This window comes from Syngnathus typhle, linkage group LG1 (genome assembly GCF_033458585.1).
Source record: "Syngnathus typhle isolate RoL2023-S1 ecotype Sweden linkage group LG1, RoL_Styp_1.0, whole genome shotgun sequence".
Lineage (NCBI taxonomy): Eukaryota > Metazoa > Chordata > Actinopteri > Syngnathiformes > Syngnathidae > Syngnathus > Syngnathus typhle.
In genome coordinates this window covers 29006796-29028222 of record NC_083738.1, presented here as the reverse complement: position 1 = coordinate 29028222, position 21427 = coordinate 29006796, and the positions used below count along the sequence as shown (strand labels likewise).

Sequence of the window (21427 nt, the reverse complement as noted above, 5' to 3'; positions counted from 1 at the left end):
TTAAACGAGAAGCGAATTAGAGTCAGTGAACCAATAGTTCCAGTTTGGATACTCGACGCGGTGGCTGGCCTTCGGGGGCAAAATTCTCTCGGCTCAACTTGACGTGGAGAGCCCGAGTGCGTGTTTGAGCAACACTCCTTCCTTCCTTCCTTCCTCCCGCCCTCGCAGCATGGGGACGAAGCACCCTTTTTTTGGGGGTCGCCTTTGAACTCTCGACGACACGGGTCATAAAAGAAACCTAATCCCCCCCCAAATCCCACCATGCACTCCTCAAGCAACAGCCTGGGTGAGTACGTGTGTGTTTGTCGGTATTCTTTTGTGCTACGTTGAGCTACATCCTCTTTTTTGGTGAAGAACATGCTTGTGGGCGTCCGTGCGTGCGCGCGTGTGACATGAGTGCGTAGGCGTGGAGGCAGATGTTGGCTCGTTTGGGAACTGTCTCATGGTTTTCAGTCAATGCTTTCCTTGTTGTTGACTGGGGCCAAAACATTCTTTGCAAAAGAGTTGTTGTTGTTGTTGGGTGTTTTAGCCACGTGCACGGCTAATTACAAATATGCATCTAGTGTCAATCGTGAGTTCGAATTTTCCCACATTGTGCCCTTTATTTTTCGATATTCATCACGCTTAAATGTTTCAGATCAGTAAGATTGACTCACCAAGTGAATACGAAACGCAGTTCAGGTATCAATCCAAACCGATGTGATCCTGTAATGAATTGTCTCCTGAACTTGACCCGCTGAGCTTCATTTGGTACAGACCAAGGGACTATGTTGAAGTCCATTGAGGCGCTTCAACGAGACCAAAGGAGTGCTTTGCCTAATGAAGCCAGGGAAGTGTGTTGAAGTGAGTCGAGGAGCTTTGTTTTCTCAAAGAGAGTGGTTTGTTGTCATTCTGCTGCCAAGTGAGTTGGGGATGTTCATTTGGACAAAACTAGTGCTTGACCACCATCCCCTGACATCTTGGAACCAAGGAACTTGATTCAAGTTGAGAAGCTTCGTTTCGACACAAGTTGTCTTGTTGAGCTATTTTCGAACCTTTTGAGCAATCAGACCATCCATTTGCCTGTGTGTGTGTGTGTGTGTGTGTGTGTGTTTGTGTTTGTTTGTTTGTTTGCGTTTGAGTCCGCTGCTTGCAACATGTTGCGTCCGCACTGAATGAGATGGTTTTGTTCAAAATGGCCTGTAATCACAGTCTGCCTGATGTGCCATTTGTCTTGAGCATCGCAGGCAGATTGGATTGGCCATTGTACAGTAAATGTGAAAGAAGCTTCAAGAAAAGGGCCCATTGCTTTCATAATCTCACCACGAGACAGAGAGCAAAGAATACAAAACAAGAATCAGCGCATTGTGAAACTTCCTATCTGTATTCCTTTGGAGAGCAAGCTCAGTCACGCCCATTCACTGACGATTGCCAAATCCGATCCCCCCCGTACTTAGGCAGGCGTCGGGCCGTGCCGGGCCGGGCCGGGCCGGGCCGGGCCGACTGACGTCTAATAGGGCCGCCAGCAAAACTTCAACTTCATGGCATTTGTCTGCAAAAAGTGGAGACTTGACATCAATCCTTTTTACGCTACGTAATTGAATGGCAAAACGAGTTTCAAACATGCAATCTTGAAGACAACTCTGCATTTTGTATTGAAAGCAATTGAGCAGCTTTGCCCTAGCTTGGCTATCTTAGCTCAATGCTAGCAGACGACGGCCTTTTAAAAGCCAGCAAAAGGAAGAGCAACACTGTCGAAAGATACTCTGTGAAAAAGGGGCTCATATCTATCTATTCATCTGACTGAGGCTCCATGGATGTGTTATACTGCCCCCAAGCGGCCAGCCAAGGTGCGCAACACACATTCGGAGCGGCGCAAAGCAATAGCAACCTTTCGTCTTTCATTCTTTCCATTTGAATTGTGATTGTCAAATCTCTTTCTTGTCTGCACGTCGTGCCGAGAAAAATGGAAAGGAGGCCAAATGCGCCAGTTGACCAGTTTGACAAGAACAACCGTCGTACCGTTGCTCATCATCATTCCGGAATCTTCTCCAGCGACACTAGTTGCCAGACGAGTTTGCGCTTGGGATTCTGCCATAAACTCGGATCTCTCGGCGTCGAGGCTTAACGACAGTCTGTGTGTGTGTGTGTGTGTGTGTGTACGTGTACTTTTGGAACTTGTGCAATCCTCGAGGCTCCGACCTGGGGTTAAAAATGCGACTTGCTTGTTGCGTGACTTTTGCAAGAGAGCTTTCTTCTCACGCAAGCGTAGCTTAGCTTGCTCACGCACAATGCAACAGCCGTACGAGTGTCCATGGCGCGCTCTGTCCTCAGATGACGCGGCGGTGGCGGCGGCGGCGGACAGCGGCGCCGATTCGACCGAGCTGGCGGCCCCGACGGAGACGCGTCTTCAGGCGCAGGAGGACGAGCTCACGCTGCTCAAGGCTTCGCTGGCGGACGCCTTGCGCCGGATCCGCCTCCACGATGGGCTTCTCCTTATGCTCAAGCAGCAGTTGATCGCAGGTGAGGCCCCGAGCGAGCGAGCGAGCGAGCGAGCGACCATTCCATTGACTCCATTTGACCCGTGGCTTCTAGTGAACCCCGCCGCTGCCGGACTGATCAACCAAATTTGCTGTCACGAGGGCGCAAACATTTTTTCCAGCTTGGACCGAGTCCTCCTGTGTGAGTGCAGGTACTGGAAAGAAATGCCGGTGGGAATTCTTTTCAAACCCCGAGTGGCTGAGTTCACGCCCCTCCGCTTTTGTGCCCAGCCAAAGACCACGGAGCATTTCGGGGCCGGCGACGACGGATCGGTCCACCCAAACGGAGGCGGGCCATCCCGAGCCAAAGGCTGTGCACGGCCAGGCGGCTCTATCCGGGGGGGCGCAGAGCCTCCACCTGGAGGACGCCTTCCCGCTGCGGGCCGAGCAGCAGCGCGCCCCCAGCGTGGAGGAGGGCGAGGACCCGGATGACCACGATGGAGCGACGCGGCGAGAAACGGAGCCCACTCGGACAGCGGCCGGCGAGGAGCCCGTTTGGACCAGCGCCGGCGGCCCCCAGAATGGACGCGATTGGCCGGAGGACGCGTCTCTCGATCAGAACCTCGGCCCTTTGTCCAGTGTCCGGGAAGAAGAAGCGCAGCACAAACCTCTGTGCGTGAGCTGGCCAAATTCAACTCTTTTCTTTCTTCTAAAACGTTCTTGTTGAGAAAATGTTGTCCGTTTCCGTATCAATCAGCTTGGAGGGCATTTTTGTTTTTATTTGATTTATTTTTGTTTTTATTTATTTTATTGTATCCGTATATTCTATTGGTTTTATTAGATACATATATATCTATTTATTTTCGGTTTTTTTGGGAGTGCAATTGTTAGTTGACGTTCTCCAATCACGCACACCGCAGGTCGAAATGAGAAAGGGCGAAAAAAACGTGTACAGGTTTATCCTATTTATAAAATATGTTGAAAAAGGTGAAGCGTATTTCTCAGCGGCAAACAAATGTCTTCTTTTTTTTCCCCAGACTTCGAAGGAATAGCGAAAAACTGGGCAACTTGAAGAGGCAGGTCAAGCGACTGGACAGAAAAGCGGCGTCCTCGGCCACTCTCCTCAGCCGCTCGCCAAGCTTAGAGAAGTGGGACATGCGCGCCGGCGAGCGAGCCAGCGAGCGAGCCAGCCAGCCTGCTTGTGCGCTTCTGCTCATTCCCGCTTGTCTTCCTTTCTCCGCAGTCATGTCAAGGAGCTCGTTGCCAGCGCAGGTGATTTTATTTTTTTTTTTTCCTTTTCCAAAAATGGAACTTTTGTGTCGCAAACACTCCCCTTGTGCAATTGCGAGCGTTCATCAGCTTGAAAATGGTTCTCAGAATGGTTATGGGAAAAGATTTTTAAAATGTCCCCTCCGTCCCATTCACCCTCACAGGATCCCCCGGCTCTCGAAGACGAACCTACGGTCAAGGTGGGTCAAGTTTGAAATGTATTTGTTCTGAGGATTCGCTCCCACCCGCTCAGAGTGACGAAATGTCCACTTGACTTTTTGGGTATTTTCCAATTGTAGTGCAATTTTAGTTTACTTTGCCATTTTTTGGATAGCTCCAAACAAATCTTTGCGCGGGATGTGAGGTTGAACAGATATACGTACGTTCGTTCCCCAAGGCTCTGCGCTAGGTCCTAAACTATACGCAGCTAGCTATCTACCAAGTGGTGGAACACAATTTGGAAGGAGTCCTGTGTCTGACTCAAAGAATCCTTCCAAATCGAGTGAGTGGAATGTGCTTTTCCAGGCCAGTCCATCAAAATGTTCATCCGCGGCCGGCCCATCACCATGTACGTCCCGAGCGCCATCCAAAATTACCACGAGCTGAAGACGGAGCCGCCCTCCCAGAGCCTGGAGCTGGACTGGGTGTATCCTTGCTTGCAGCACGGCCGCGCGTCCAAAGTGACACTCGGAGGCGTCCACCTTGACCCGCGGCGCCGCAGCTACGGCTACCGGGGGCGAGACTGTCGGGCCAACCTGTACACGCTGCCCACGGGCGAGGCCGTCTACCTTGTGGCCCGCGTGGTGGTCCTCTACCACATGGACCAGCGCACGCAGCGCCACTACCGCAGACACAGCGACTGCGTTCGCTGGTCAGCGGAGAGAAGAAATGGCCGCTCCTGAAATGCCTGCCGCCGTCCAACCTTTCTGCTTTGCTTTCAGCCTCGCGCTGCATCCCGACAAAGTGCGGATCGCGTCCGGCCAAACGGCGGGTGTGGACAAAGACGGCAAGGTGGTGGTAATAGCTGGCGCAAATGGCTTGCAAAAATGAAAACCTTCAAACCCGGAAGATTACATTGTAGAGCAAAAAACGACATTGAGAATGGGCCTCAAGAACCAGACGGGTTTGATTCTTTCATTGTCGTTTTGTAAACTTGGTGACATTCCCGTGCTTGCACGGGACTCCAGTGTTGAAAATGGCGCCAGAGCAATTCATGCAGAAATGCGGGAGGAAAAAGTCCATCCCAAAATCACTTTGGGGAAGAAAACAAATGACACGCAGCTTGTTTACTTCTCATCAGACGTGTTGAAAATGATCCTTTGAGACGCTGTGCGTGTGTGTTAGCCCCTGCAGCCTTGCGTTCACATCTGGGACTCGACCACCTTGGTCACACTGCAGCAAATCGGACTGGGAACTTTCCAGAGAGGAGTGGTCTCTCTTGCTTTTTCCACCATGGTGAGTTTGAACCTCTTGAGAAGGATGGCGGGCGTGTTGTCAGTTGCCCTGCCACCACCGCTGCGCTTTGAGCTCATCCAGACTTTTTCTTTTTCGGTCTCTCCTTGCCAAACGTATTTGCCTTCTCAGGACTCGGGCGTCTTCCTGTGCGTGATCGACGAGTCCAACGAGCACATGTTGTCCGTGTGGGACTGCGCCAAGGGGAGCAAGCAAGCTGAGGTCAAGGTAAGTCGCAGGATACTCGCAGATGAATGGAGCTTTTTGTGTCCGTTTCTTGAAGTCGTGGTGAAGAACATCTGCCAGAGGTCCTAGCTGGAAGCCTTTTCTTTTGGCACAAGGCACCGTTGGCGCAGCGCACGGACTCCGGCTCCGAATTCTTAGCCGCTCGTTTCAAATGAGAGAAAAAGGGATCACTTTTGAGGACGTCTTTTTTATTTGTCATGCCCCGCCCGCAATAATCAAGCGCCTAAAATCCGTCCATCCGCTTTCCGAATCAAATCGAGTCATATTAAATTTTAATTTCAGTATACGACTCAAAGGAATCTGTGTGAAAAGAAAACGCGGGTGTTAGTGTTGTAGCCCCCCCCCCCCCCCCCCAAAAAAAAAGTGCAACCTGACGATGCGGTGTCTTTTGTTTTGGAAGACCACCAACGAGACGGTGTTCGCCGTGGACTTCCACCCCGGCGACAGTGGCAACATCATCACCTGCGGCAAATCCCACGTCTACTTCTGGACCCTGAGCGCAGGGCAGTTCACCAAGAAGCAAGGCATCTTTGGGGTGAGCCTGGCCTCCCTCCCAGCGTGTCACCTTCACGTCCCCCCCGTGGCCCGATGCTATCCTCGTGGAATGTATAATTATTCTGAAGGCAAATTGTGGATGGACTATCAGACTCCACGTGCGGATAGTGAAAGCGCCAATTGTCTTGACTTTGAAAAAGGACAGATGTCACTAGCCATTTTGATCCCATTGATCTTTTTCCTATATTTGAAGCGTCCCGTCCGTCTCTCATTTCAAAGCGAGTGTCGATAGGTTTAACAACGGTGTGAAGAAAACGTATGAACCCCGCCCGCATGAAATTGCCTGGGCCGACGACCTCTGCCCTGAAAAGTCTCCCTTGGCTTTCTTTTCTTGCAGAAATACAAAAAGCCCAAGTTTATCCAGTGCTTTGTGTTCAGCCTGACTGGCGACGTTTTGACCGGCGACTCGGAGGGGAACATCCTGACCTGGGGCAGGTCAGCGGCCAATGTCAGAACTCTGGGCAAAGGGGCCAAAGGTGGGAAGGAAGGAAGGAAGGAAGGAAGGAAGGAGCATGTCTGACTTTCATATGCCCATCCATGATGTCGGTTTTGGACCTTTCCCTTCAGAGACCTTCCAGATCATACGTCAGACCAAAGCGCACGAGGGCAGCGTTTTCACCTTGTGCGCGCTGCAGGGCGGCGCCACGCTGCTCAGCGGAGGAAGCAAAGACCGCAAGATCATCCGCTGGAGCGCCGACCTGGCTCCGGAGCACGAGTGCGAGGTGAAGCGCAAACCACAGCAAAAAAAAACAGCGCAAAGCCGCCGCCGCCGCCGCCGCCGCCGCCGCCGCTCCTTCACCCGCCTGCCTCACGCCCGCTTGTCCAGATTCCCGAAAGGTTCGGGGCGGTCCGCAGCCTCGCCGATATCGACGGAGAGCAAGTGTTAGTGGGAACGAGCCGAAACGCCATCCTGAGGGGCGCCTTCTCCACCGGCTTTGTGGCCGTCGTGCAAGTAGGTGCGAGAAGCCGGCCGGCCGCAGAGCTCGCCCAGCTTCCCACTCACCCGAACGGCTCTCAGGGCCACGTGGACGAGCTGTGGGGGCTGGCCACGCATCCCTCGCTCAACAGCTTCCTGTCCTGCGGCCACGACCGGCAGGTGTGCCTGTGGAACGCCGAGGAGCACGCGCTGCGCTGGAGCGTCTCCCTGGAGGTACTCGGCCAATCAGCCAGCGATCGCCAGAGCTTTTTGCCCCCTCGCAAACGTCAGCGCTGTTTTTCTGCAGGAGTACGGCCTGTGCGCCGATTTCTGCCCAAACGGATCGGTGGTCTCGGTCGGCCTCAGCACGGGAAGGTAAGTTGCGGACGGCGTTGCGCCGCCACGGCCGGAGGCCGAAATGACTCCCGCCCGCCCGCCTTCGCAACAGATGGGTGGTCCTGGACCTGCTGACGGCCGAGGTCATCTCCGAGGCTGTGGACGGCAACGAGCAGCATTCCGTCATGAGATACTCTCCAGGTAGGAGAGAGTTGAAGCTCCTCCCAGCAACCCATTACCAACGTGGGTGCGTGGGTGCGTGCGTGCGTGCGTGTTGTCAGACGGTAGCTTCCTGGCGGTGGGCTCCCATGACAACTTCATCTACATCTATAACGTGACTGAAAATGGCCGCAGTTACACTCGTTTTGGGAAATGCAACGTAAGCCCCGCCCCGCCGCGTCCATGGCCATCCTGCTGCACTCTGCCCCTCACCCATCTTTGCTCACAGGGTCACTCCAGTTTCATAACTCACCTGGATTGGTCCAAAGACGGAAAGTACATCATGTCAAATTCGGGCGACTATGAAATCCTCTATTGTAAGTTGATATATGCTGCTTTTTTTCCTAAATATCATTCGCCCAAAAATGCGTCAGTCCGTCCGGCCGGCCTCGTCCGGCCGAACAATTAAACACTCCTCCACTAGATGGCACACTTGTTTGTTGTCAGGGGACGTCGCCGCAGGCTGCAAACTGCTGAGGAATCGCTCGGAGAGCAAAGACCGGGAGTGGGCCTCCTACACCTGCGTGCTGGGCTTCCACGTCATGGGTGAGGAAAGGTGGTTTTGCCTGCCATGCCATGCCATGGCATGCCATGCCACTGCAATGGTTGATTTCATACAGGTCAAAGAGATGCCACCATTTGCTGCCATCTTGTGGTAGTTTAGTGTCAAACAAGGATGGGTTTTTTTTGAATATTTTATTTGGGTTTTCAAAACAATGATGTTTTGGCACTCAAAAATGCTCCTCATGGAGTTGGATTTCAAATAAAACACTTTTCAACGTTCCATCCCTTTACTGAACAATAGTTTGCGACATGATTTCAAATTTTAGGATTTCGTTCCTGGTTTGGCCTGGAATGTGTCCGACAATTGGCGTCGTTGTTTTCTGAGCTGATAGCAAATTGTTTTATTTGGATTCAATCCAAAGATCAGGCAATTTTTACTGTTGAAGCTAAAAGCTTGAGCCTCTCTCTGTACGATTGTTCTACCAAAGGAAGAAAATATGTCAATTCATTGAGTCATTGACGAAGCATCTCTTTCTGCATTTTTGCCGCCATCACCAGGCGTGTGGCCGGAGGGCTCGGACGGCACCGACATCAACGCGCTGTGCCGCTCCCACAGCGAGAGCGTGGTGGCGGTGGCGGACGACTTCTGCAAAGTCCACCTCTTCCAGTACCCCTGCCCCAAACTCAAGGTGCGGCGCGGCGCGGCACGGTTTTGCTGAAGCAAACATGATGTGGCCAAGCTCCAAAGCGCTTTTGGAATTTGCATAAGCGCATATGCCAACTCCACTTCCTGGCTGCTTTCCCGCCCGTTACCGTCCGCTCGCAACTAAATGCCTGCGCTGGATTTGCTGTTTGGGCTGGAAAAGCAGCCAAAAAAAAAAAGTCTTTTTCACCAGACCAGAGTTGGTTCGTTGGTTCGTTCCAGGCGCCGAGCCGCAGGTACGAGGGCCACGGCAGCCACGTCACCAACGTGCGCTTCACCCACAGCGACGCGCACTTGCTCTCGGTGGGCGGCAAGGACACGTGCATCTTCCAGTGGCGGGTGCTCCCCGCAGGCGCTCCGGAACCCGCTCCCAGCAGCCACTAGGTGGTGACCGCAAAAAGAATGGAGACAAAGAAAGCGGCACAACGCGGACGGACGACGCGACGGGTGGGGGATTTCGTCGTAGCCGCGATAGTGCACCCGTTACCGTCGTCTTCCTTCCTTGCGTGTGACCAGGCGCCTCAGTTGAGCGATTCTCACGGACGGACGGACGAGCGAGCGAGCGAGCGAGCGTCAGTCGCTCGGCCTTGTTTGGAAAGCGCTTTCCCAACAGCCGTCACAAGAGCTCCGTTTTCGCGGATATTCCGATTCGAACGAGCCCCCGCCCGCGTTTCGAGGAGGCCGATGTCTCATTCGGAGAATTCCAAATTACGACAACCAACTATTTATTGTCAAAAAGGTTTTTGGACCTGTAGCGCTTACAGCGATAACGATAAGAAGTACGGACTTTTTAAAAGAATACGACTACCACTAAAATGAATGATTTTACAATACTTTGTACTTGTTTCATTTGACAACTTTTATCTTGTATTGCCACAGTAAGTGGACCAAATGTTTTTTTTTTTTTAGAACAAATCTCTTGAATGGAGGGAGGGAAGAATTGGTTTTATACTCTGTTACAATATCAAAGTGCCGTTAGCACACTGCCGAAAGCTCTTCCCTCTCAGGAAGTCCATTAACGTTCCTTGTCCATTTGTGTATACGCCAAAGTACTGTGAAGACCTTGTAATCATTTTCTGGATTGCTTGTCCACATTTGTCTATCAGACGAGTCGAACACAAACCTGTTCGCCAGTCGCAAGATCAAAGTCAAAGTCAAAGTCAGCTTTATTGTCAATCTCTCCACATGTCACAACACGCAAAGAGACCGAAATGACGTTTTTCTCTATCCCACGGTGACGAGACACATAACACGATCGACATACAAGTACGCCACACGATATAAAAACAAGAAGGCAGAAATTCAAACAATCAATAGTAAGAGTGATGAATAAATAATCAATAAACAGATAACACAATCAATAAGAGGAGCAAAACGGAGCCAGCAAGCATAGCGCAAAAGTAAAAAACATCATCAACAAAAAGGCACAAACAATAAATAATAAGAGTCATAATAAATAAACCGATAACACAACAAATAAGAGCCAGTGTGCATACAGACAGTACAGACAGTAAAAGTACAAGACGCTACGCAGAACGTCTACTCTATCCGCCCATGTTGTGTTGTAACCACAACACATTTGTTTAGACGATCCAAGGACGGGAATTTGTCGAGAAGTCTTTACGTGAATCTCTGCGGCTCCTTGCGCCTCGGCTGGACTCATTGTTTTAGTGGTAAAGAAATGGCTGATGCACTTCTCGTCTGGACATGGATTTCTATTTTCGGCTGTAGACACTTATGGCTGGCGACACATTATGGATGTCATTCTCTCCTCAAATGGTTCCTGCCGAGCACCACCTGCTTCTCTGTCGGCAAACAGACCAGGCATAGCTTCATTCTGTCTTGCGTGACTGTATGTTACATTCCAATAGATAGGCTGATTTCTTTCTTGAGCCCATTTGTTTTCCATTTTGGGCCGACAAGTGATTGCAATCGTTTGCTGTAATGATGACTTTACTAGACTCGGGCACATTCTTCCTTCTTTTCGAATTTCAGTTGCGTAAATGAACAGTGGCATGGGAATACATGCTGTATTCAAACGGTGTCATTGCTATGTGAATAATGAGCATTTTGATACAGTTGCCTGCTTTTCTAGTTTGGTGCACTTTTGACAGGCTTTTGAAGGCGCTACCAGTGACTCTCACTGATGTTGCTTTCATGTGTCGCGTTTCAGCAGGCTTTTGCTATCTGTCTTGTGGATTTTATCATCTACGTATATATATATATATATATATATCAAGGCTTATCTCAAATCCCCAGTCTGCGCTACATCCCTGTGTTTTTTCTTAGCTTTAAATAGGGTCATGAATGTCTAATTACTGAGAGAACATATTCCATATTAGATTTCTTGGGAGTGACTATCACCATTTCCAATCAAGTAGGGGATTAAAAGAAGGCAATGTGGTGCAACTGCGCTCCAGACCTCCTCTGACACGTTGATGAACTGCATGCACAGTGTGTAGGTCCAATAGGTACCACCGACAGATTTTTAAAGTCTAAGCGTACTCCATGCAAACAACTCGCTCGACTATGAAGCTAACAAGCAGGTAACTAACACAACGGACATTGAATTAATAGTCAATTCCAATTTGAAAGAATACATTTCCATTATCCATCAGTGGAGACTATGTAGCACCTTTGGTCCAAGGCTGTCAAGCTACCATTTCCTACCGACATCCAAGACTGGCTCGGGACTTAAGTGTCCTCCAAAGGAACATTAGGGCTGACACAGTAATCATCCAAATCCTACGTGAACCCTGAAACATGAAATGGAATTGCTGCCGAGTGAGTGAGTGGCTAATCTCTGGTTACTCCAAGCGAAGGGCCGACTCATTAGACAGGGACCGGAAAAATCGACGTACCTGCACTCAACAACTGTAGAAAGAGGGCAGGGGAGAGAAAAGAAAGAAAGAAAGAAAGAAAGAAAGAAAGAAAGAAAGGATGTGTACCCCAGTAGGAAATTGTACAAATAATGGAAGTGGACGTACGACAGACGCATCTCAATACATTTGGATCGAGTGGAAATGGTCATTTATTTCAGTCATTAAATCATTTAATGGATTGACTACAAAGGCTGAAATGGTTGACTTTTTTTCTCATTTCCATCATTAACATTACAGGTGATAAAGCATCTAAAAATGAATATTGCATGAGCAAGCGTCCCAATGATTTCTAAATGACATGCTAGCAATTGGCTGAAAACTGAAAACGTTTTCCTGTCTAGTCAATGTGAATAATGCCTTTCACTTTTAAACTTAACCATGGAAATCAGCATTTATTCAGATGCATCTCTACGTCAAAAGGTAAAACTGGTTCTGCTCACCAACCGGTCCGATTTTTCTAACATGCATGTTGTTGAAATGTGGGAGGGAGGGAAGAAGTCAAAGTAGCTCAAGCATCAATTGGAGATTCTGGGAGCACTTTTCTCCATGGCGGCTCTTTTCTTTTGTGATCTTTCCGTCCAAATCTACGGAGCCGTTGTCACTGCGTTCCGCTGGCCAATTGAAGCGCTGACATGTGTCGTTGACGTTGCCCAGCAGATCCCTGAAGACAAAAGGAATATCCTAATGAGCACTACTGACCTTCCTTCTCTTATTCTGTGAACTTTGTGTGACCTTGGCATATATTCAGGAGGGCCTAGTTATTCTGCCGCCATTTTCTTTGCGGCCCTTTCCCCGCACGGCCACGCAACGCTTCACAGTGGAGACTTGCAAGTCCACACCGAGTGGTTCCAGAGTCGCTAGGCTGCATGGCGCCCAGCTTCCGTTGGAACACATTTTAGACGATGAGCATGAAGCACCACTTAGTAAAAACTCCCTGAGGGCGTGATGGTTGCACAAACTCCTGCAAATTCCTTGCTGGGTCTGCTAGCAGCCTGCCTTTGCGCCCTTGTTGGCCGCCCTTGTTGGCCGCCCTTGAAGCTTTGCCACACGCCTGCTATTTTCCATTCTTATACTCAACCCTTTCACCGGCCCTTGAACTCTGGTTGTGGAGCATCAAGTTCCTTTCCTTGAACCCTTCGATCTCGCTTTCTGCTAATTTAGCGGCGTAGCAGGACGACAAAGAACGCAGCCAGCGACGAGGAACACTGGTCTGATGTGTCAGTTAAAAGAAGATGGGAGAAAAACCTTTCCGACACGAGTTGCATTCCAAAGCGTATTTGCTGTCATGACTTTAAATGGGTTAAACAACAGCCGAAATAGGGATGGACGATTAGTACGGATGTGTCAAAAAAGAGGAATTTGACGATATATCATTTCCTATGTACTATGTACCTGCGGCGAAAAAAGCCAAGCGTGGAGAGTCTCTGCTGCTGAGTAAAAGTCAATGAATGGCAGCCCGGGCGGGCAGCCTTCCCATACTGTCTTTTAATCTCGCCTATTTCCTCTCAAATAGGACAATCCACTTCCTTTTAGACAATTGCCATGTTTGAGGTTCAATAAAAAAAATAATGATAATACAGCACAGCACATCAAAACGTTTTCCAATAAAAAGTCCCGGGTTCAAAGGTTTTCCCGTTGCAGCGTGTCGGAGAGCGGCCCATCGTAATTGCTTCATGATTGTTCAGTTCGGTCACGTTTGAACGGGTTGCTGCACACAGCGCTTGTCAGTCCCCAAACAACCCCCTTTTCTGGACTTTCCTCAACAGGTGAAGAAGAAAAGTCGTTTTGAAACCTATAGCTTGGTGCTGTCCAAAGTCATTCGCCATAAATCATGTCTTAGGGAACAAGGAGGCAAGCAATAAAAAATCCAATGACTCCTTTGTGCCTTAGCTTTGAGACAATTCAAACCTCTAATATATAGTAGTTGTGAATAAAGCTGCAGGAGTAAGCGTTGTTTTTGGTTTAAACAAATGTCCTTTTTGTATTTTCTCAATAATAGTTATGCATCTTTGATCATTTCTCCAAAACGATGAACATGTGAAAAAGCAAATGAAACAAAAACAGCAGGCAACAGCTTGTCACTCGCAAAGTAGAGGGCAATCGAAAGTCGAGACACCATTATATTGTACTTAGCTCGTTATCTCGTAAATCGTGTGTGTGGTATAACGCAAGTCATGCGTTAAGAGCAGAAAACTGCAACTAGGTGACCTTTCGGAAAACTCCAAAAGAAAAAGCAATAGGAGCTCAACTATGCAGGGATGTGCAGTTTTCTTTTCTTTCTCTGCGTGTTATTTATGTGTCTAGTCATGGAGTGGACTTGCAATTCATTTTTTTCTTTTTCTTTTAAAAACTCCCATGGTGTAGGTGGGAAGCTGAAAATAAACCAACTCCTCTGCACAAGCTGCACCTCTCTCTCTCTCTCTCTCTCTCTCTCTCTCTCTCTCTCTCTCTCTCTCTCTCTCTCTCTCTCTCTCGTGTTGCTCTCCACAGTCAGTCTCTGTGCTTCAGCATTATCTATCCATCCGTTCATCCGAGTGCGCGCATTTGAGCGAGCGCTGGTTGCGCACGATCATCAGCCCCAGCGTTTCGGGCACGCACGCACGCACGCATCCAAGAGAAGAGAAGATGTGCCAATGCGTTTCGTCCGCCTCCAAAGTGAAGCCTCCGGGCTCCCTAGCCGACCGTGGCTCTGCTGCTCGCCTGGTCGTCCAACCGCGTGCGCTACCTGCTCTCGTCGCCCGTGTACACCAAGGCGCACATGGTGTACGCCAAGCGGCTCGTCTTCCCCGCCGTCACCATCTGCAACCAGAACCTGCTCTTGCCCAGGCGCATGAAGAAGTCGGACATCTTCAGCGCCGGAAGGTGGCTGGGGCTCCTGGGGAGGAATTGGCAGGTGTCTCCGGCAGCCAGGGAAGCTTTGGCGGGGCCTTGGTCGCAGCAGCAGCAGCAGCAGCAGCAGCAGCAGCGCACCGAGCCGCCTTGGTCGCCGCTCTCCCGCATCCTGGACTTCAACCACTTTCTACCTCCCCCGCGGGAGTCGCAGCCGTCCATGAGGCAGCTGCTGGACCCGCTGGGCCACCAGCTGGAGGAAATGCTCTTGTACTGTCGCTACCAGGGAGAGATGTGCGGCCCGCGCAATTTTAGTACCGTGAGTGTGACCACCAAGTCCTTTCTTGAAAATGGATGGGTTTTTATTTTTGAGGATGTACTTGGGTTTTGCAAAGCTCCCGTTAGTTCTAGCAAATGATTGATTCTGATTTCTATGCAATGTTGACAGTGTGCTTGAAGCACTACTTTCCCATGACTGTGGCCTGCTCTCATTGCAAAGCTACAACTGCCACAGAAATACACTTCAAGAGCTTGATGGGGCAAATGAAGAAGGCAGCCAGCCTTATGGCGCTTCCTCTCCCAAGGATTTGGTTACTTAATTCTCAGCAATGACCGTGATATCTTTTTCATGTCAAATTTGTGTCAAGTTGCATGACACCACCACATTTATGCCTCAAGCTCATGTTTGAGTGACACTTGAGACTGGAAAATACTTCGCTGGCCGCTGAGCTATTTATAAAACAAGGCCGAGGGCTACTCCTAGTCCCTCCTGGCGTGAACTATACAAGTCAGAATGTCGACAACACATCTTTAATGCACGGCAAACTTTATTACATGAAGAAGGGATGCAACAACGGGGAGATGATGCTTCTCTTTGGGCAATCTTGATTTTATAACACTTGTAGTTTTTAAAATAACAAAAATTTGACATTTGGTTAACTGTGTGACGTTACAGCAACAGGTGAGGGCGGGTGTGGCACTTTTCACTTTCAGTTCAGCTTTGGCCATCATTTTTCTCTAATGAACTGACGTGTTTTTAGGTACGCTTGAAAATGGCGACGTACCTAAAGGAGTGTCCGTGTGACATCACAGATCAAACAGAAAGTGGGGGTGAGGGCGGGTGTGGCACTTTTCACTTTCAATTAAGCTTTGGCCATGATTTTTCCCTGGCGTAAATAAAGGTTGACCATTCGCTTGTGAGTTACTCCATCAAACCATATTCATTCCGGGTATTGAGAGCCAGGCTTCCTTAGTGGAGTTGTTGGTCCTCTGGGCTCTCACCCCCAGCAACACGGGTTTCAAGTTTGGTGGGGCCCAAAAAAATTATTATGCCCTGCATTTGACCCATCCCCATGTGATCGAGGCCTCCGTAGTGGAGTGGTTAGTCCTCTGGGCTCTCACCCCAGCGACACAGGTTTGAATCTGGGTGTGGCCGAAAAAATAAACTTGCAACACTAGTGGCTCGTGCCCCATATAACTAACCATAGTGTTTTTTTCCGTGTATAGTGCGCAAAATTTAACTAATTTATTGTCCTCAAATCTGGGGTGCGCATTATACATGGGTCCCAAAAAATTTTTTAATTTTTTTTTTTTTTTTTTTAAGTCCCAATGCTCGTCACACACGTAGGGAGGCAATGGGTCCCATTCTTATAGTCTTTGGTATGGTCTTAACTAGGCTGGATGTAATTTTTTTTGTTGGCGTTGATTTCTCCGACTGCCCGTAAACCAGTGCTTCTCAATTATTTTCTGTTACGCCCCCCCCCTAGCAAGAAGAAAACTATTCGCGCCCCCCCTCCCCACCGTGACTATCCTAACTTGTCTTGTAAGTCGTAAAATGTTGCACTGTCGCAAACGTCACAGAAGTAACAATGAGAGCGCCACTGCCCCCTGCTGTAGTAAACGCGCAATTACACTTTCTTCTAGTACTGCCAAAAAAAAAGCCTGTTCCCCAGGGTCACACGCGCCCCCCCCAGGAATAGCACCGCGCCCCCCAAGGTGATCGAGCAAGCGTCTGATACGAGAGTGTCTGAAGTGAACAGCAGAGAAGAAAGGCAAAGTGTTGTGAAATAAAATGCGCAGAACGGATGCGCAAGACACGTCAGCTATATAAAGAGCGAGAGTTGTTTTCTTCCTATTAGTTTCAATTCACAGTTTAATTAGCAGTTTCAATCAGCAAATAACAAAATGCGTATTACAGGTAATATTTTATTTCACAACACTTTGCCTTGTTCCTTTGGTCTCTGCTGTTCATCCTAAAACACAAAGGCGCTCGCTCTTTAAGCAATGCGACAGTGAACGCCCGGCGCGCTGCGGTTGCGCGACCGCACCAAATTAAGCTCCCTGCGCAGTGCGCACTGAGGTCCACTTAAATTTTAGATCAGGACTTTAAAAATATCTTCTAAATTTCAGCGACGGCTCTGTCACCGCAAACCGGATATCATACGGAGGCCGCCATTACAGATGCCCAGAACGGATGCGCAAGACACGTCAGCTATATAAAGAGCGAGAGTTCAGTTCTCTACCTAAGTCCGTATTACAGGTAATATTTTATTTCACAACACTTTCTTCTCTGCTGTTCACTTCAAACACGCTCCATGCGACCGCAATGCTCTCGTATCAGACGCGGTGGTGCGTTTACGGGCAGTCGGAGAAATCAACGCCAACAAAAAAAATGACATCCAGCCTAGTTAAGACCATACCAAAGACTAAAAATGGGACCCATTGCCTCCCTGCGTGTGTGACGATCATTGGGACTTAAAAAAAAAAAAAAAATTAAAAAAAAAAATTGTACATGGGTACAAGCTTTTTTCCAGCATCAGCATGCCATTTTTAGGGGTGCGTACTACACACGGGGGCGCACTATACACGGAAAAAAACGGCACACCTCCCTAAAGCTTAGGGTTAGGTTAAGAGCTAGGGTTAGGTTTAGAGCTAGTGTTAGGGTTAGAGCTGTGGCTAGGGTTAGGGTTAGAGCTAGGGTTAGGGTAAGGCTTAGAGCTAACCCTAAGAGTGCGAGTACGAGTCGAGAAAATGGCGAGCTAACCCTAGCACTAACCCAGGGGTCGGGAACCTATGGCTCGCGAGCCAGATGTGGCTCTTTTGATGATTGCATATGGCTCGCAGATAAAATAAAATATTGGCGAGTATGCTAAAACGTTCATGCTGGATGTAGCCAATGAACTTTCTCATGATCTTCCGAACAAAGCGTCCTGTACGTTTGCGCTACGCTTACTGTCTGCTGTATGCACACTGGCTCCGTTTTGCTCCTCTTATTTATTGTGTTATCTGTTTATTTATTCAACATTCTTATTATTTAATGTTTGTGCCTTCTTGTTTTTGTATTGTGTCGTTTACTTGTATGTCTATCGTGTAATATGTCTCGTCACCGTGGGATAGAGAAAACGTAATTTCGATTTCTTTGTCTGTCTTGACATGTGAAGAGATTGACAATAAAGCGGACTTTGAAGACAAGATAATCAAACGGATACAAGACATGCCTCTGTCGGCAAGAACTGTTCTGTAATGATGAGTGTTATAACAACATTATTTAAAAGAATAAATTCAAGAGGCTTATTATACTGACATTTAGTTGAATTCACTTTTAAAATATATTATATGGCTCTCACTGAAATAAATTTCCCAATTTTTTGCTTTCATGGCTCTCTTAGTCAAAAAGGTTCCCGACCCCTGCTCGGGGTCTGCTAACCCTAACCCTAACCCTAGCCCAAACCCTAAACCTAGCTCTAACCCTAATCCTAACCCTAACCCTCTAATCCTAACGCTAGCTCTAGTTCTAACCCTAGCTCTAACTCTTACCTTAACCCTAGCTCTAACGCTAACCCTAGCCCCAGCTCTAACCCAAACACTAGCTCTAAACCTAACCTTAGCTCTAAACCCAACCCTAAGCTTCAGGGAGGTGGATGGTTAAATGGGGAAATACACGATCAACTGTGTTGCAAATTTATTTTTTAGGCTGGACCCAGACTCAAACCCATGTCGCTGGAGTGAAAGCCCAGAAGACAAACCACCACACTACGGAAGCCTCGATCACATGGGGATGGGTCAAATGTAGGGGTGTAAATGGCGGGTTTTTTCACGCTACGATATAATATCGATATAAAGAACTACGATACGATATTTGCCGATATCTTAAAGCCTGCTGCGGTTCATTCACGATGTATCGCGATCTAGTGCTCTACGATCGATTAATCGATGCGTATCGATGTATCGTTACACCCCTAGTCAAATGCAGGGCATAATAATTTTTTTAGGCCCCACCAAAATTGAAACCCGTGTTGCTGGGGGTGAGATCCCAGAGGACCAACAACTCCACTAAGGAAGCCTGGCTCTCAATACCCGGAATGAATATGGTATGATGGAGTAACTCACAAGCGAATGGAAAGCTACGGACCGGTGACGTGTCAGAAATATTTAGGGTTAGGGTTATATGGTAGTATGGTAAGGTAATATGAATAAATGATACATTTATGATAAATATATAAATACGATTAAATAAAATGATTTTTTTTAGTAGGGTTTTTGGGAGTTTTTCGTAGCTCTTTTGGGGGGCTTAAGATCAGGGGATGCTTTGAGAATAATTGACAATGATATATATATATATAGATGTGTCTTTGGTGACATTAGGTACTGTAAATCCCTGCCGTTTACAAGCTTCTACCCAGCGAAAACATTTCTCTCGGTTCTTCCACGGCTTTTTGATTGGCTGTTTGATCTGTGACATCACACGGACACTGACTTTGCATGTCCCCGAAGTTGCAGCTGAGAGGTGAGCATCTGGATCATCTCATCGCACCGTGCCCTTGACGTGGCTTCTGTGCACGGCGCGATTCCGTCTCTGGCGCTCCGCCACAGATGAGTTGAGGCCCTGCGTGAGCGCCGGGAGGCCAACGGCGGTCCTGGGGGAGGACAAAAACACAATTCCTAACTAGAACGTAGACTGGAGGCAGATGGCAAGACCAAAACAGTCGCTGATTCTTTTTCAGGCTTCCACTTGACTAAAATAGTACCTGACTTGTCTACAAAAGTATTTAAGAGATATTTTTAAACACCAAAGTGTTTTTTTTTTTCCACACTTGGATATGGAAAGGTGCATTGAAGTGTTTGACACCAAATATAGTCAAGTAGGGCTGCAATTAATGATCATTTTGATAATCAAGTAACGTCATCTATTTTGTTGATTCATCAAAGAATTGTATTTAAAAAGAAAACGTTTTAATTCCTATCCCTTCATTCAAATACACATGTAAGGACAAATAAAATGAGAATCACTTACGTTTTTTCTGTTTTCAGATCCAGTTTCGGAAATGTGTTGTCAGAGAATTTGCTGCAAAAAAATCGCTTCGATTGGAAATGTACCATTTCCACGTCACGGCTAACACGGCGACGCTTTCTGATACCTTACCGAATATCATCCGCAAGGAAGGCTTTGGTCAGGTTGTAGTTTTCGGGGGTGATTCTCTTTCTCTTGTTGAGCACAATATCTTCCAGCAACTCCTTGTAGCGCACAATCTGGAAGACGCACAAATGTTGCCCTGAGTTGAGACACACAATGCATGGCAAAGGCTTTGAAATGCGAGCCTCACTTGCTGGGACTGTGAACGGTGGTTGGTGTTGTACAGCTGACGGATGATGAGCTCACATTCCCTCAGGGTGGACGCACGCGGTGGATTAGACAGACCGTTGTGGACTTGTAGAGGCTGCAGCGAGGCTGAGTACCCGCGATTGGCTCTGTAGGGTCCGTGAACCTCGGCATAGTCCCCCATGTTTCTGTAATCAACAATAACATTCTCATGTTAGTTCACTTCGATTTCACATAACAGGAAATAAATGGATGAATAAATGCAACTTGGGGACATATTCACCTTCGCATTTGGTTCTGGGCTACTTGGCTTTGCTTGGGTGCCAGCAGGGTGGACGCACGCGGTGGATTAGACAGACCGTTGTGGACTTGTAGAGGCTGCAGCGAGGCTGAATACCCGCGATTGGCTCTGTGGGGTCCGTGAGCCTCGGCATAGTCCCCCATGTTTCTGTAATCAACAATAACATTCTCATGTTAGTTCACTTCGATTTCACATAACAGGAAATAAATGGATGAATAAATGCAACTTGGGGACATATTCACCTTCGCATTTGGTTCTGGGCTACTTGGCTTTGCTTGGGTGCCATATGGATGGTGCCATCCATAATCATCTTCAATCCCTCGATTTCATCAATGCAATTCATGGCAAAAGTCGTCCAGGGCAACCAAATACGATCGATTCTAAGTTGCCCTCTGCTCAGACGCCCCGCTTTTTATGCCGCGTTCTAGTGACGTCGGATTGACGAGGACCCCCGTTGTTTTTCTCAACAAAGAACTGACGTGCGGTTAAGTTTGTTCAAGTTAAAGTCTGACACAAAGATCAGAGTACAGTATCAGAGTAGTAGTCTTTTATACAGACGGCTCGCGCATAGTGGACGACGTGCTGACGTAGCCAGGCAGGCGTACGTGCACTGGGTATGCCGCGTTCTAGTGACGTCGGATTGACGAGGACCCCCGTTGTTTTTCTCAACAAAGAACTGACGTGCGGTTAAGTTTGTTCAAGTTAAAGTCTGACACAAAGATCAGAGTACAGTATCAGAGTAGTAGTCTTTTATACAGACGGCTCGCGCATAGTGGACGACGTGCTGACGTAGCCAGGCAACAAAGAACTGACGTGCGGTTAAGTTTGTTCAAGTTAAAGTCTGACACAAAGATCAGAGTACAGTATCAGAGTAGTAGTCTTTTATACAGACGGCTCGCGCATAGTGGACGACGTGCTGACGTAGCCAGGCAGGCGTACGTGCACTGGGCCAATCAGCGAGCACGCAAGGTTTGGTGGGCGGGGTCTCGTATATTCCGTACATTTGGATTTAAAAACGTTTTAAAATGTTCGACAAAATATGACAACATTAAAATTAGGTTGATACTTTAATGTACGATATTTTATGACTTGACCTCTTATTCGGAACATCATTTTAAAAGCCTACGGATATATTACAAAATACCATACCAATACTA

General features: G+C 48.2%; 3 protein-coding genes across 7 annotated transcripts; 2 read left to right on the top strand and 1 right to left on the bottom strand.

Moving 5' to 3' along the window:
* The first annotated feature begins 12 nt into the window (after positions 1–12).
* On the top strand, positions 13–9822 carry eml3 (EMAP like 3). 3 transcript variants are annotated; one of them, XM_061263851.1, is made up of 24 exons: positions 14–286; positions 2314–2502; positions 2575–2671; positions 2751–3131; positions 3497–3607; positions 3703–3731; positions 3893–3928; positions 4254–4374; positions 4450–4599; positions 4670–4739; positions 5073–5183; positions 5313–5408; positions 5827–5961; positions 6319–6457; positions 6549–6703; positions 6808–6933; positions 7000–7131; positions 7205–7272; positions 7346–7434; positions 7515–7612; positions 7682–7769; positions 7900–7998; positions 8515–8645; positions 8882–9822. In XM_061263851.1, the coding sequence occupies exons 1-24, from the start codon at positions 262–264 to the stop codon at positions 9041–9043; spliced, it is 2838 nt and encodes a 945-aa protein (XP_061119835.1). In that variant the 5' UTR covers positions 14–261; the 3' UTR covers positions 9044–9822. The 3 variants fall into 3 exon arrangements, 1 of the variants encoding a protein (XP_061119835.1); XR_009711692.1 differs by lacking the exon at positions 8882–9822 and having other exon boundaries at positions 13–286; positions 7877–7998; XR_009713693.1 differs by lacking the exons at positions 7900–7998; positions 8515–8645; positions 8882–9822 and having other exon boundaries at positions 13–286; positions 6808–6937; positions 7682–7733.
* Positions 9823–14037: 4215 nt separating this feature from the next.
* LOC133157420 (acid-sensing ion channel 2-like) lies at positions 14038–19662 on the top strand. Of its 2 annotated transcripts, none has more exons than XM_061283942.1 (2): positions 14038–14689; positions 19150–19662. In XM_061283942.1, exons 1-2 carry the CDS (start codon positions 14300–14302, stop codon positions 19192–19194), a joined length of 435 nt encoding a protein of 144 aa, XP_061139926.1. In that variant the 5' UTR covers positions 14038–14299; the 3' UTR covers positions 19195–19662. The 2 variants fall into 2 exon arrangements, with proteins under 2 accessions (XP_061139926.1, XP_061139918.1); XM_061283934.1 differs by having other exon boundaries at positions 14039–14689; positions 19144–19662.
* LOC133157409 (coiled-coil domain-containing protein 74A-like) lies at positions 15180–21204 on the bottom strand. 2 transcript variants are annotated; one of them, XM_061283911.1, is made up of 6 exons: positions 20513–21204; positions 20253–20417; positions 19974–20157; positions 19793–19899; positions 19664–19714; positions 15180–19286 (listed from the first exon to the last, which is right to left on the bottom strand). In XM_061283911.1, the coding sequence occupies exons 1-6, from the start codon at positions 20611–20613 to the stop codon at positions 19175–19177; spliced, it is 720 nt and encodes a 239-aa protein (XP_061139895.1). In that variant the 5' UTR covers positions 20614–21204; the 3' UTR covers positions 15180–19174. The 2 variants fall into 2 exon arrangements, with proteins under 2 accessions (XP_061139895.1, XP_061139906.1); XM_061283922.1 differs by lacking the exon at positions 20253–20417.
* Positions 21205–21427: the final 223 nt, after the last annotated feature.